This window comes from Strix aluco, chromosome 12 (assembly GCF_031877795.1).
Source record: "Strix aluco isolate bStrAlu1 chromosome 12, bStrAlu1.hap1, whole genome shotgun sequence".
NCBI classification, from domain to species: Eukaryota; Metazoa; Chordata; class Aves; order Strigiformes; family Strigidae; genus Strix; species Strix aluco.
The window spans coordinates 10,628,398-10,644,989 of NC_133942.1; the positions used below are offsets into that span (position 1 = coordinate 10,628,398).

The 16,592-nt window shown below is 37.0% G+C and overlaps 1 protein-coding gene across 1 annotated transcript in view; it reads left to right on the forward strand.

The window, feature by feature from the left end:
* Nucleotides 1-16,592, forward strand: part of THSD4 (thrombospondin type 1 domain containing 4) — a 308,530-nt gene that overhangs the window by 41,214 nt on the left and 250,724 nt on the right. Inside the window, exon 5 of the mRNA XM_074837605.1 lies at nucleotides 14,574-14,676. Coding sequence (XP_074693706.1) covers nucleotides 14,574-14,676 — 103 coding nt within the window. The remainder of the gene's footprint in view (nucleotides 1-14,573; nucleotides 14,677-16,592) is intronic.

The following is a 16,592-nucleotide window of genomic DNA, read 5'->3' on the forward strand; positions in this document are numbered from 1 at the left end:
TCCTGAGGAAATTAAACTTGACTTTATGTGAGGAATTTTCTCTGCAAACACTGTGGAATTGTATGTATGTTTGGTAGTCTGACATTCCGTGGGTGTATAGGAAACTTATTAAAATCTCACATTACTTTGGGTTGTACTGGCCTTTCTTTGACTGTTTTGATATTTGCAGCAGAACTTGATAAATATTAATCCAGAACGCATTGTCACTAATATGGGCATGATTTACCAGGCACTGGCACAGAGATACTGCTCTTAAAATGTCCTATGTAGTTTGATCAATTGTCCCTTGTATACAAGAGTCACATAGAGACATCTTTGATAAAGCTCTTGGACCACAATTGTTTCCTCTGCATCTCTGCACTGTGGCTTTATGACATCCCCTTCAACAATTGATATCACTGTATTAGAAAATATTTTGCATTATGATGTTCTTATTAAAACTTAAATAATTATGGGAAACTGTCTGCCTTAAATAATTAGGAAAAATATGTTGGGATAGGTTTAGAAGCTCTCTCAATTAGTTTTATTCCATAAGCATGCTCTGTACGTGTGGCAGTAACAGAACACAGTCAGCTGTTTTATACAAGTTAGTTATTACTAGGTTAATTAATTACTAATCTAGTAAAATGTTTATAATAAGGCCAAAATCTCACAGTTCAGAAAATTTTGATGTCTATAGGCTTATGGTTTTTAACTGAAAATTCAATTACTTACTTTGATCAATAAATCTATGTTATTTTAAACTAATTTAGCACCTGGGAGTCCAGGAGTCATGCTCTAATGCCCTGTTGTGCAAAGAGCTATAAAAACACAGACCAAAAAGACAGGCGCAGGTAAAAAATTGGTAATGTATATGTGGCTACAGTCAGGGCCTATATTTCCCAGGTCAGGGAGAGGTGACCCATAGGATCTGTGATGTTGTTATGATGACTCTCTGCATTATACAGAAATGGTGAGATTTTTGTCTTTCTCCAAAGACAATTTAATAGGATACAAATAAAATATAGTAGAGCTTAGGATTCTAACACTTTTAAGTTAATAAAACAGGAATATTCCACTGGAAAATAAAGGTTGTGAGTGTTTATCAGTGATAAAAATCTACAAAATGTGCAAGGACATTGTCAGAAAGACACAGTAAGAAACGTAAGTGTTCAGTTGACATGTAGAGTAATTATATATTTTTAAGGCAAGAAATGCTAACATTGCCATAATTAGTCAATGAAACCATCTAAACTTTGTCATGCAGAACAAACTCTTCTATGATTGAGGCATTTTGTGACATGCTTCTAGTTTGAGTTCTGATCTTTAATGAATGGCACCAACACCATTCACCCATGTTTTCCACTCGAATGTTACAGAAGAAGTGGAATTCACACCATAAATTTGGAAAATGTGTAGCGAGTGCTCATGCTGACTGCGATTATGTTTACTCCATAGACAGTATCACTGCTTTTGAACCAGTGGAACATAACTTCGCATTAAATATGAAGTATCTCAAACCATTATGAATATAGCTCAGGACGGTGTACCATGGTTAAAGTTTTCTCCATGTAAAAATCCCTCCTCTTGTAAAAATCTTTGAATAATCCTTGTGATGTTTAACGTAAGTTGCTATTGCCCCTAAATATCTTAGGGTATTCTCTTGTCTGTTCTTAGTGTTTATACATGGTAGACAGTTTCCATATGTTAGTATAAGAGTTAGCTAATTCATATACATTTAGCACCATTGCTATGTTTAGAGTTTAGCTTGAGCACTCTGGGAGCTGAATTTTCCAGAGGCTCTGTTAACTTCCCAGTATATATTTTCTTGATTTTTAATGTACAGAAGTACTTCAAAAGGTATGGTTAACATTAGTACTTCAATATTTTACGATACTGCAGGAAGCATTGAGCTGCATTTTTCTTCTGTGAGGTTTATTTTGAAGTTCTGAGCCTGTTAAATGGGTTGCATGGTGAAGATGGAGAAGTCTACATACTGGTGGGAGTTGAGTGAATTTGTGTCTAAGAATAGCTGAAGATTCAGACCCTTATTTATGTGTAGTAATAATGTGATGTAAAAACATTAATAATTCATCTAAGTGCCTCAAAATCAAAACCAAAATGCATTATCAGTTGGCTAAAACATTTGCTTCCTAACTTCTTGGTGAACTATGAATGGTAGGTTTCATGTAGCATTTGGAATTGTCTGAGTAGTTACCTAATTCTTAGAGTAGATGGAATGCATGTGTCACAGAGGAGAGGAAAGGGGGAAGAGACCTACAGTTATCTCACCACTTGATCAGTTTTGAATAGTAGCATTAGCACTTAAAATATTGTGGAGTGATTCAGAAACTTCATTCAGATGCTTGTCAAAACAAAGCGATTTTTTTTTTTTTGTTCTGTGATTTAACATGACTTCAGGGTGATTTAGATGCATTGCCTGGTTACTGTTGAGACATAACCTCTGTGCCAAGTTTTAAAGAGGAAACTAATCAATGAAAATTGTGACTTTGGAGTTGCAACCAGACGGTTGCATTCCTGACATATTTGTAGATTTATTTAATGGGATACTGTAAATTTGAGTAGTTGTCATTTATCAATATAGACAAGTGTTGTGGGAGATATTTTAAGGCATTCGAGCTTGTCTTTATTTCTTTTTGGCAATTCATATTGACAAAAGTGCCTGAAATTCTGGTGTGTAATTATTCAACACTCCTATAATTTGAACAAGAAATTTGCTTTTTATTCATGTGTTACTTTAATTGCATCCAGGTTTTCAAAGCAGAGGAAGCTGCAGATGTCTAGAAACTTTGATCAGAGGAAGTGCCTTAATTAATTTACAAATAAATTTCAAAAAATATTGGGTTTATGAACATTTGTTAACTATTCCTGTTAATTACAGGTATAGAAAACACCTACTGTCAGATGTTAGCATCTGCTTTGGTACATGAAAGGAGTAATTTTTTCTTGGTATTTTTAGGAGATTAGTTCAGTACTGCTGATAACAATGATCAAGTTTAAGGCGCATTTTCAAGCCAGATACAGGAAAAGAACAGAAATTACGTGAATACAGGAACTTGCAGTGAAAGTACCCACCAATACAATCCCAATTCTCTTTTGTACTGACTGAAGTGAGTGGAGGAAGAAGGAAGTGCAGGAGAAGCTGCTGAAGTTAAGCTAAGGGTGCTGCAGGAGAAGGGGTCTGTTAGCAATGCTAAGAGTTTTTAGTTTTGTGGGGTTTTTTAATTTTAGATTTTTAAGCAGGGCTTGAAAACAGCAAATGGCCAAAACTCATGTAGCAAATGAGGAAACACAAATGTAAGATGACCTCTAGCAAACATGTGTTCCTTTGCCTAGGCACAGAATATTTGTGTTGAAGGATGGTAGTGCAAACCCTCTCCCCAAGAAGTGGTGAAAATGGAAGTTGGCACCGCATGCCCTGTGGTGCCCAGAACAGTTAAATAAGACTTTTGCATTTGATATGTTAAGAACTAACTGCATACAGAACAACACAAAACCCAGAAATAATTAAAGCAGTGGTGATATTAAAAAGAAAAAAAGAAGCAAAAAAATCAGCCTGTGGTGCTCTGTCTCATCTTTGCTAGTACTTCATCAAGTGTGCTGTGCATTTGTCCAGAAGTAACACCTTTGCGGGCATCATATTGCACACACTGACATGCAAGTGTAATTAATAAAACAGAGTTTCTTTCTAGTGATAGGTTGGTAAGGCTGTTTATCTTCAAATTTTTGACTTATATTTGTGGAAGAGCCAATCCTGTATTTTTTATATCTGTCACTGCAGTGTTAGAGAGGCAATGGGTGATCTGTATGGGGAAGAAGCCAGGGAAACATCCCCTGCTGTTTTCTGCAAACCATCTTCGGCTTTGGCTTCAACATTCAGTAACTTCCCAGCCAAGCAATGTACTGTTTTCTTTTTCTATATTTCTGTTTGCATTATCATTTGTTAAAGATAGTAAGCATACTAATTATCTTGATGGCTGTTTTGAGACTTCAGCTTGGGTCACTTTTTGAAGACATTTTTTGTAATGGTGTGTAGTTTTAGTTTGAGCAGCAAAGTGCCATTAAAAGGACTTTCTTCATGTGACAGAGTTGAACCTGCAAAAGTTTAGAGCTTTCGGAACTAGAGTTTTGTCAACAAACCTGTGGTAACTCTTGTGTGTTAAGAAAATTATTTAATCATCTGATAATATATTATTTTACCCCAGGGTCCCTGCACAGATCAACAGCTTAGTTATTAGTGATACACTACTCAAGGTTATTCTCTTTATTATTCAGCCTTTGGCTCCCTGTCTTAAAAATGTTCCTTGCAGAAGATGAGAAAAAATGACTTCTTCAACGACTAGTTGATACTGTTACTGCAGTGTGTGTTCACAAAGCTGCTGTGTGATAGCAAGATCTAATCTCTATTGTAAGAAAGGGAGCTGAGGTATGGAAGAATGAGGTTTAAAATTATTTAATTTTGAGTAATTTGGATGTCGAGTAATTTGGATTGAATTTTTTTCCCCGTGTTCAGCATCACATTTATTACTTGACAATTGTCAAAGCAGAATTTGCGTTGGCCAAAATTGTGTTTATGATTTGGCAGCTCATCTGCAAATCAGATCCAGAGGTTTTCAGTCAGATCCCCAAACCAGAAAGTACATAGTTCACAAACTGAGAAAGGATTGGATTAAGTAAATTGCACCATAGGTGACATTTTTTTCCCCCAAAACTGGTAGAGTAACTAGTCCCAGAAACTGCAGATTGTCTTTCGTGTTCCTTATTCAGTGTGCCCATTGTATACCTACTAGCTTCTACAGTGAATGAGACAGATTATATAAATAACTCTTCTGACTAAACATTCCCAGTTCATCCCCAGAGTAAGTCCACTCTGCACACCGAACGAGTCATAGATCATATGGAAAAATTAGTATGTAATCATATAGATGAGAATGGACCTCACAGGCAAAAAGAGCCAAACGATATAGTAATTACATGGACAATCTCTTCTAAGTTGAGGTTAAACAGTCTTTTAATGTCCTGTGAGTTACTGTATGTAACTTCATAGTTTTAAAACAAAAACCAAAAAAGCCTTCAAAACCAGAATGCCATCATGTGATACATCACTATTCACAAGACTCATCAGACCATTGCAGCTGAGCCAATGTTGGAAGGAATTTACCCTCTACTAGTACTACAGGTCAATGAAAATGCTTTGCCATGGTGTTCATAGGTTTTTCTCACCACAGGAGCTTTTGCCATTCCTCCAAATACAGCCCGTCTCTGCTCCTTCCCTCTCGCAGAAGCTGTCCACTGTATTTTCTTGCTCAGTCACACATCTCACTTTCTTAGTACCTAGTCTAACGTTTCCATCTCTTCTGCCTCCAGTCTCTCCTCCTTCTACTTAGGTTCCCTGGCTTCTCTCCAATTTCATCCAGTTTCACTTTCTTCTTCTCAGTACCTTCTTCAGTTGACTTGCTCATCTAGTCTTATCTCTTGAATCCCAGTCCCAAGATTTATCCAAGTTTTTCCGAAGTGTTCCATGCATTTTAAGTACAGGCATTTGTATTGGGGCACTTGCCTTGCTTTGTCCATGTGCCTGCAACAGGCTCAAGGGATTATTAAGAACAGAAGAGAGAGATGTCTTTTTTTTCATTTCCAGTGCCTGCCCCTAATACAGACCTCAGGAGCACGTATTGATAATTGCTGGAAAACTTCTCAGCCTCTTTTAGCCTCAGATGTGGAACACACTTCTTGTAAACAGATTGTTCCAGTAGTTTAGCTGCAAAACTTTTAACAAGTTTTGACTGAACATGTACAAAGTATGATTATCAGCATTTTTTTCCAAATCTTGTGGCCTGGCTATATTTGGGTAGATTTCCATATAAAAGGCAGAGGATACATTCTTGACAAAAAAACCCCACTTCCCTGGCTGACTTCATTTCTCTCATTAAAATAAAACAGGCACTTATATTTTGAAAAAAAAAATTATTAGAATATTTGAAGAATGTGAAAAAAATAAAACACTTCTTCCCTCTTGTTTTCCTTCAGACTCATTCTTGGATTAAATACTTCAGTCAAAAAAATGAGACTAAGATACAGTGAATGGAAAGTTTTAGTCTGAATGGTTGAAGTTTGACAAACTCCTAAGTAAAATGGACAGGGCCACCAGCTGTAGCTATACCAAAACATTGTAATATATGGCAAATGTATCTGCAGTTTAAGGTGCCTTTTTTTTTTTTTTTTTTTTAAAGTAGTAGGAAGAAAGAATATATTGCAGAAACAGTGTGAGAGCATGTTGTATCAGAAACTTATTTTTGATGGAAATAAATGCAAATACTAAAATACAAATAATACTGTAATTTCTGTTACATTTGTCTCCTGCAAACTCAGTAATTTTTAAGCTACATTTCCAGTGCTCTACAATTGTTCACTTTTTGTGGAAAACAAATTGTTCCACATTGTAGGTCTGTTTTTTTTTTAAAAAAAAAAAAAAAAAGAACAAAAATAATTCTCTGAACAAACTTACGAGGATTCACCCTAGATGTAGTAACATCAATACATTTGTGCCTGTATATTTCTGCCTCATATAACACTGCCTAGACATTTCTGCTGCCTGGTTGTCACTTAGGATAGAGATCCTTCTCTAAGAATATTGTGGTTATTGCTGTAATAATAATTTTTATATAAAAAGTGGAATATCTTGGTAATACAAATCAGAAACTTCCCTAAATGTTCAGTCCTCCTGCTGGAACCATTCAGGTAGTCCCTTCTCCCACACAAAGGTCAGTCATTGAAATGGAATGCATGCGATTGAATGTCCATTTAAATTGATTAGACTTTCATATAGAAAACTGGTAGAAGTTTATTCCCATGTACTGATGAAGCTGGTAGAATAAAAGAGTAAAGTAGTGAAACCTATGTGACATAAAGACTGCACCCCAGAAAGAATAGGCTGCTCCATGAACAATGTTTTTTAAAAATGAAATAAAATACTGCTGGAAACCCTAGAGTGGATGTTTTATCACACTGGCATAATTTTCTATTAACTACGAGGACTAGATATATCATCTTTGCTTTAAGTCTGTTGATTTCACTGGAGTTACATCGAGTATGAGTTTGTCTCAGGGTCTTTCAAAGCTGGTATTGGTGGTTCCTTTCAAGAAGAGTTTTGGACTGGCTGATTTTTCTAGTATAAAGAATACTACTACTATTAATATATGAAAGCAACTATCTTTAGTACATAAACCTCATGTTTTCTGAGGAAGACTATTAAAACATGGTCTGTTTTTCAGATATATTTGAACAGTGTAGACAGGTGAGATGCTGAATCGGCAGCAAGGCTGAAAAGCTTCCAGGTTAAGGCATTCTTCACACTTTGAGCTGGGTTGTGTCAAATGGAAATAACTTTTTGTTGATTTCCCACTAAATGAGACAGTAGTGTGCAGTTTAAGCACCTTGAGCATTATGTGGTGTTTCTATAAATAGATATTTGAATGGAGAGATTCTTGTAGAGACTGAGAACAGCCATTACACAAAGTAGTTATGATTTCTGTTGCAAATGCCAAGCTTTTGATGCTTGATTGGGATCATGTAAAGAATATCCTATGTGCACTCCAGTCTCAGTACTGAAGTACTTCTTCGCTCAGGGAACTGGGCACTAAAAGAAATTTGGGACAGTGAAATAGTAACTGCATTTGGAGAAAACGGCTTTGAAATGAGTTGATAGTCATTTGGTCTTTTGCTGGATCAAAAAAACACTAGCAACAGTCAACCTACTAGATCATTGGCAGGTGTGAATTGACATAGCTCTGACTTCCATAGCATACTTGCATATCACTTTACACCAAATGATACCCTGTTCCAGGATGGTCTTGTTTTTCAGTATTTGTCTTCCATTTTCTAATTGTTAGACTTAGATGTTGTAGAAACCAGTTATTGTTTCTCAGATCTTTTGTTTGTTTGTTTGGGGTTTTTTTGGGATAGCATTTGTAAAATTTTAGCAATAAACAGAAATGGATTATTTCCTTGACACATTTTTGTTACTACTGAGGAACTGCACTGTTTTTTTTCCTACTGTAGCTCTTTGGTGAGCCCCTCCTAAGCTTATAACGCCAAATGTTTCCAGTCATGCACATTAGATCAGTGTAGATGCTTTGTGTGGGATGGATGAGTGGCTAACATTTTATTTAAAACCAAAGCTGGACTTGAATCTTGTACAAGCTGTTGAAAATCTTAAATAAGTTATTTCAATCTAATCAGATGGATCTGTCAGTGAGATTTTTTTAAAAGCCACAAACCTGTAAAGTTAAGGAGTAGTATTTCTTTTTCCATCCATTTGGTTTATCTTTCTTCTCCATTATTAGACATACTGTGTTTTCAGCTGTAAAGTGCTATGGAAGGGAAAAAAAGGTAAAGCAGTAATAGATGCACTTGCCACATTGTGCATAATGCCTCATTTGTCTGATACATTGCGAAGTTAATAAAGATTAGGTTTGGGTAACACTTCAAAGACTTATTCGGAGGACTTTCATGGTGCAAAGCTGAAATCATTAATGGAAAAAAGGGTTCTTGAATTCCAGACTGTGATGGTAGCAGTTTCCTTGTTTGTGGCAGTGGGAGCCAGCACATACCTCGGGGAAGGCACACACCCTGGTGTGCAGCTCTGCCATGGACCATCTTCCTTGTTCCAAGCATAAGCTCGTTGCTAGCTGAATGTGATTTGGGCAGAAATACAATGATTTTGTATTCTGCACACATCTAAGGTCTTTTCCATCTATGACAGGCAGCCCCTTGAAAGCAGTGAGGGAAAAGAGAAAGGCTGCAACCCAGTATTACTTGCTCCCTTAGACTCTACATCACTTCAGAATCTTCCTCTGGTTAGTAAAGAAAGTAGTTTATGATGATCGTCAAAACTAAGCTTAGTGTCCATTGGAACAGACATGTAGGTGTAAATTCATCGCTTGAGGCAGTGCCGAGATTTCGGCAATACAGGTGCTCATTCCTCATAAACTTGTCCAGATACCACTGCATTCACAGATGTTAATTTTCATTCCATGTCAAGCCAGACATTTATAGTGTACTGTCTGTTGTCATGGACTGTAACTAGAGATGGCTAGCACTATTTTTACTGCAGAGCTGTTCTTCACGTAATTTTAAAAATTTTGCATTTTAAAGTTTCTTGCATATTTTTGTTTTTCAGAAGCATCAATTCCATTTTGATAAAAAGTCTGCCTGATATTTTGTGCCACAAACATGTAGACACATTTAAAATACCTTATTTCTATTTTTATATGGCAGACAATTGTCTTCATGTTCTGTTATCATCTTTAAAAATTAGAACTATTGGGGAAATAAGAGTCTCCAGTAGTTTAAATGGGTCTGTTGCTGTCTTCCAGTGTGTGTTCAGCTAGACAAAAGTAGGTTGCCTTGATTCTAAGTAACACTGATAGGGGCATGCAAGGTTCTTGGCAATGCAAAGAGAACAACTTAGCAGAAGAAATAAAATTTGAAGGACCCCAGATTCTGCTTTCAGATATGCACATGGAATTTCCATAGGCTTCAGGAAGAACAAGGCACCAGCGCTTCAGAGCAGAAGTTCATTGAAGACATGGTGGACTGTTGTGTAAAGAATAGGTATCTATATACTGTGCATATTGCAAGGACATGTCACTTTTAAGAGTATGTTCTGAAAATGAAAGAAGAATCTTCAGATTACTCTTTCAGAAACAAGTATTTTAATTCTTTTTCTTTGGAGATGTGTTTATCCTCTGGAATATCAGAGGATTAATCTGATTAGAAATAAAAACTAGAGTACAACTAGATTACATGGACTTAATTTAATATATAGTATTGAACACTTAGAAAATAGTAATTATGAATTATGCTTGAGCCTGGAGAATCCAGAAGGACTATGGGGCCTTGGAAAAAGAGTTTGCCAGTTACTGTAGGTCATAAGAATGAAACAGTGCCAAAAATCTTAGTCAACGTTTTAATTGCCTTTAGAGGTGGTTTCAGGATCAAAATGGCCCATTTATGCATTTCCAGAAGTGCATTATCTCAGTGCAGCTCTAACCAGCTTTGCTAATGGCAGGCATGGGTCCAGTGTGAGTGCATATCTGCTGGCAGACTGATAATTTTCTGGTGTTTTGCCAACACTTCATTAATTAACCCAAGTGTCAAAGATTTGTTAAAAACCTGTGCTTTTCGAATGTTTCCCAAAAGCTAAAAAGCAAGTAGGGTGGTTTCTTTGTTTTATAGTCTTAGCTGTACCAGCAGCTCATTTTAAGAAAGCTGTAATGGTACATGACAAAGAGAAGTACTGTGTGTTGCTGTCCCTCAGAATACTTTCATACCTTCATTTCTCAGATGAAATTGAGGCATAAATAAAGCTACTGTTTCAGAAGTGCAAAGTTTCTATCAACTGCAGACGCAGTGCATTTCAAGAAATTTGGCCTGTGGTCCCAAAACACAAAGGGATACTTCTAAAATGTTTTGTCTTAAGCACTGCCAGCCTCATCAACGCAGTGCTGTGCTGCTGCTGCTAATTCCACATTCTAAAAGTACAGGAAGACAAGCTGGCTGAGATGTCATACTCATTGAAACAGCCACATCAAAATGCAGCAGTGGAAGCTCTGAAAAAGTCTTACCTGGTGTGAAAAATGTCCAGCATTTTGCAAGTACTTAGCAGAATAAAGTCCCACATGTTTAATTTATAGCATTGATTTTTCCAAGCAGCATATTTTAGGTTCAGAGACATAATCTAAAACTATGCAAAATTATGGATTCTACATGCTGTTTCTAATTTTATAGTGCACGACTGAAAGAATAATAATTAAAAAAGCCTCTCCCAGCATAGAGTGTAGTTTTCAAGATAATTACATCTGCCTCTACACAGTGGAATCTGAGATTTATCTTAGTACATGCAGCATATATTTTTTACTGATCTGGCCTCCACAGACCTGGTTTAAAAAGGAGATTCTATTTCTTTATTTACCCATGTCCAAAGAGGTCATCCTGTTTTTATATCAAAACCTTTATGAAAAGCTTTAGACAACTCCTTCAGTAATCACAAAACAAAATGAAGTTTTTGAGGAAAAAAATGAAATTCCAGATCTGTTGTTAACAAAACAATGAATCAAAGTCAACATTTTGTTTTCCAAAAAATTGTTTTCAAGTCCCTACCAGTCAGCACGATCCTAATGCCCTCATGTCACTGAGGGGGAATCACACAGTAAGGTTAAATATTTCAGCAAAGTTCATTCCGAAAGCCTCTGGGAGATTTTGGAAAGAGATCCAGGTTGTTTAAATCCTAGTACTCTGGCTTAGCCACAGGAACATTCTTCATCTGTAAACATGCCAACATGCCTGCTTTTTAAAGCAAAATTTGTCTGGGAGAGGGCCAGGAAGGGTGTCGGGACGCTGTTGCGGGCAGAGCCCCGGAGCCAAGCCCAGGTGTGACCTGCCTCACGCTGCTATGGGGAAGCCCAGCTTTGTCCTCAGTCCTCTTCCAGTATCTCCCAGCCACTGGTGTGAGCTGGGAAGCAAATGATGAACTTCCTAAGGTACAATTGATAGACATTGGAAACAGGAGCTTTCTTTGGGGTTGTCATCTTCTCGTCACAGATGCTCGTTGTTGTCTTTTAGGAGTTTTATAGTCAAGCTATATAGTCAAGCAGAAATAGTAATTAAAGCTATAGTCAAGCTATATAGTCAAGCAGAAATAGTAACTAAATGATAGTGTAAAAGTGGGTTGTACTCTCAGGGAAGAAATAAAAAATGAGGATCTACAGAAACCCCTATGCTAAGGTTTTGCTTTTGATTGTACAGGGTCATGCTTTTTTTCTTTCAGTGGTAACCGTGTATTTTCTGCCTAAAAAGCCAGAGATGCCAAGAGAAAGTGCCTGGCACTCTTAGCTCTTCTGAGAAAGGCCCAAGGATTTCATTTTCAGGGGAGCTAAGCAGTAGGTGGTGTAAAACTGTGATTTTGTTTGGCTATGCAGTAAGAATTTAGGTGAGGTTAATACATTATGTATAGATGTTAACTAGTATATATTTATGGTATAACTTCTAAGCCTTGGTGATTCCTAAGCTATAGTAAGTTTGACTAGTTGCACCTTGTAGTTAAGTCTTTCATAAAATATTTTAAAAATGCATTTAGAAATAAAGCTGAGTATAATCTATATAAAGAATAAAGCAAAGAGTTTTTGCAGTCCAGATGACTCAATTTTTTACTCAAAATTTTATTTTGTAATTAAACTTTGATGAAAGGAATGGAGGAAGTACAACTGAGTTGGGACTTTTAAAGTAGCAGGGATGTTACTGAGTTAGCCTTTTCTTCTGATTTTGGCTTGATCCACACAGTGTTTAGTGTATTTGTCGGTCCTTTGTCCTGCTTTAAAGCAATGGGGCCTCTGTCCTGTGGGCAACTTTCAGTAAGTTTAAAACCAGAAATTGTAGCTATATAAAAATCATCTTAGAAGGGGCGGGTGTCACTATTTTTTTGGCAACAGCAATGAATATTTTGATCTTTTTATTCATATGTTGTCTGAGTTGGTATGAACGGGGTGTACAGGAAATGGTTTATGAGCCAGAAATACTGGTACACAAGAGCACGAGCTCAAGGCTCAGAAAAGGAAAAACTAGAAACAACAAAACTTCACAATAGACTGTCAGAAAACATGTGCCAAAAAAAAAAAGGGAAAAGCGTTCCAAAAAGAAACCCTTCAGGCGGGTTCTTTGCTGGTGCAAACTGATGTCATTCTGCTGTAATTTAATGTAGTGACCTTAATTTCTGCCAGCTCAGGTTCTGTCCCTTCGCCTTTAGGATATGTGCTGTAATTGGTTTCCATGAAGAATGTAAGCTTCCTAGCCTTAGTTGGTTGATTAGTGTGGCTGAATTACCCTTGATGCACTGCTGTGTCACAGATGTAAGGATGTGTATTTCAGTTGTGGGAATATAGCTTTGCTTTCTGCATTTAGCACTAGAAAGGCTTTTGGTCCAACCCTCCCAATGTAGTTTGGTGGCTCATGGTCCTATTTTCAGGGAAGCTTTTTTGTTTGTTTTTTTATTAGAGGGTTTGTTGAGGAAAACAATGTTTGCACGTACTTGGAGATCTGTGAAGGATGGGCGAACAAATCACAGATGGCTGTTTGGCCAGAAACAGTGTTTATTCTAGAAGATTTGTTACAGTGATTCTAATAGAAGATAAAGTAGTCTGTGAACCTTCCCCCAGGCATGTCTTTGGTACAGTTTATAGCCCACTTGAAAACTCTTGACTTTGACGTCTCACTGATCCAGTTACAAACATCTTCATATATAGATGGTGGATACGAAGCAAGAACTCCTCTGGGACCTCTGGTGTGCTGGCTTTCACTGCAAAGATGACCAATCTTTCCCCCATACAAGTATAAGAGAACTGACTTGCAGTTGCAACAAGAGCTATTCTTACTGATTTTCTTGCTGTTCCCTTCAAAAACAGTTACTTAGCCATGCTTCTTTCATATAATATTGTCTGTAGTTTTCCCTTGAAATAGAAAAAATTCTGTCTCCTATACAGTAAATATTCTGCTGTTCTAGTCCAGTTCTTCATGTGGTTTCTACTGTTCTTGAATAGTGTTTTAAATAGCCATTTTGATCATCTAAAGGCTACCTGAAAAAATGCATCTGTGACCAAATCTTGTCTATTTTCTCCAAGCATAGAAATTCTAATTAATCCCCTGCCGTTTTTAGAAATCTTTCTCCCCTTTGTGTGTGCCCACACACAGAGTAGTCTTTTGCTGTAACTGCTGTAGTGTGAGGGTACGGACAGAACAAAGTAATTAAGTATTTAAGTATTTAACTTGTATTTACTTTTGGAATCTGCTTCACATCTAAACAAGGCTTGTCTGATAAAGGCATTCATTGCAAGTGACCTAATAAAAGATGTTACTTCTGTCTGTAAAACTCGCCCTGCCTCAATATGTGTGTGTGTACGCCTGTATATAAGAAGCAATTCCCACAATTTAGCTTCAAGAACTCTGAAGCTACCATTTGAAGGCTCAAGTTAAAATACAAAGTAATGCAATGACTCTAATAGCAGTATGTAGAAATAAAAAAGAAAAAGTGGTAATATGGTATTGAAACATAGGATGAGAATAAGAAGTTGTTGTGGCCAGCTTTTAATAAGTTATAGAAGCATGTATGTTAAGTGTTTCAACTCTATTGAATCTGAGCCCAGAAAATTAATAATGAAGAATGCGAAGCTATTGTGGAAAGGAAATGATTTGGATCTAATTTATTGAATTTATCTTGAAGTGTTGTCTTTTTGCTGAGGAAAATGACAGCTCAATAAAAAAATGTGCTTTTTTGTAGAACTGTTGCTCCATGAACTCCACAAACTCATTTTTTTCTACAGGCACTTCTGATACTGTTACTTAAAAGCACACTGTTTATTGGCTGTTTTAAAGAAAAGGAGTCTCCTGATGTTCATATTGTTCACCTGGATTAGGATTTGGCAATGCCTTCATTAACCTTCTAAAGTGGATTAATAAGAAAGCAATAATAACATTGCTGTTGATTATAATGTGGCTGGTATTTTTTTTTATTTAAACAGATGTGTCCTGAAAGCAGCAGAAATATTAGAGAGGTGCAGTGTGCGTCATACAATAACAAGCCATTTATGGGTCGATTTTATGAATGGGAACCTTTTGCTGAAGGTAAGGGAAGACAACTTGGTTTTGCATTATTATACAGATTGTGTTTTGGAAAAGCAAATGTGATTTTTTACCCATCAGGCTTTGACTGTTTTGCGTCTTGCTCATTTTGCTCTGTTTGTCTGCTGCATTTATTCACGGCCAGACAAGTAGATATTCTCACATCAATATTTCTTACATCTTCCAGGAATGAAAGCATGCGAGTACTACTTTGACTGGTATACTATTGGCTCTGTATAGTGTTGCAACAGTATTTCAGCTTCTACACTGTTAACTACCTTCTTTTTTTATGTATTTACTTTTGATGACAAAGGGTCAGTATGGGTTCATTTCAGTAAATGGAGTTAAATTTTTTAATGCCAGCTTAGCGTGTGACTCATGGTCCTTATGCATTCAGTTCAGGACTCTCTGGCTGTCTAATTTGTATTTTCTAATGGTATGTTTGACAGCTGGGATGCTGACTATTGGAGGGATATCTGTGTGATGGAACACAAAGCAGCAGCAGCTCTAGTAGTGGTCTGCCACCCCTCTAGAGTTCTAACCCTTGGAGGATGAAATCTCAGCCAGTTGGGGGTTATAACCTTTCTCCAGAAACATGTTTTGTGAAACAGTTATTTTGTTTGTCTTTCTGTAAACAAGAGCTGGGCCCACCTCAGTTAAGATTTGTGATTATGTTTGAGGTAAATAATTTATTCTTCAAATACGTCTCTGGTTTCAGAGGAATTTAGTTCATGTCTTATTTTTTTAATTAACATTTTAAAAAAGCTGTTTTCCACAAACTTTCAAAGACCAAAGGGGATTTATTCATAGAGAAATACATATGTATTCTGTGGACTAGCTATCTTTATTATTCTGAGGCCATTCTATCGCTTGGCATGAATCACTAGTAGGTGAGGACAATGATGACTTCGTTACCCACAGCCTCCTTTACCAACAGGCTGTGTGTCCTCTGTACCACATATTCTCTGCAACGTCTCCTCTCCAAATGGAGGCACAGTCTCACCTTAAAATTTTAAAAAGAATTTGCCTGTATTTTTTAAGTGTCTTTTGAGTATGGCTTTTATGGCCTTCTGTGTAAGTAGCTACATATAATACAATGCCACACAATTAAGCAGAAGTAATACATTTGATGTCTTACAGTCAGTGTTTGTAGTCTCTTTGCCGGAAGACTTCATTACAAATAAAGGCTTCAGTGTGTTATGATTTATCTTTAGGGTAACGCCCTGCCCCTGTATGTCCTAAAATTGATGTAGTGACATGATTTACCTGATTACGCACATCTTCAGTGTCAGTGATCTGCTCTGAGGCAATTAGCACTCTGTGTATGTTTTACTTGCCTTCAGTCTTTACACTGTGCTAAGTTGCTTTCCCAGCTGCAAAAGGGAGGCAAAATAAGAGATTTGGAAAATGAATGGTAAAGTTTCTTTCATGATGGAGGGATTCCTCCTGGTTCTCATATTTTTATTCCCTCTCCCTTCATCCTAATCGATTTAGAAGAAAAAAAGGGTGATAGCTACTGGTGATTTTTTGCTGTTAATAAACCGAGGTCATGTCTATTCTGTAATATAGAATCTGATACGAAGTTTTGAAGTGAGAGCCGTGAAAAGCACATCTGTGTAGGGCTGCAGCTGGATATGGAAGATGGCATGTGCTGCTGTCACTGTATTGCTCTTGGGGACTGAGGGAACCCCTTGCTGGACTGCATTGTGTGAATAGCTTGCTTTGAGCCAGCTTTTGGGGTTCTGTGCTTTGCCTCACTGCACGAAGGCAAAATGCCTATTTTGTAACAATAAAGACCCTTCCAGAGATGTGCTGAAGGAAGTATTAGAAGTCATTGTTCATTTATTTTTCAGGGGACTCAAGGAGTGTTGCAAGTGTGTGAAGTTCCTTTTTCCTATACCCAGAAATGGACGTTTCCA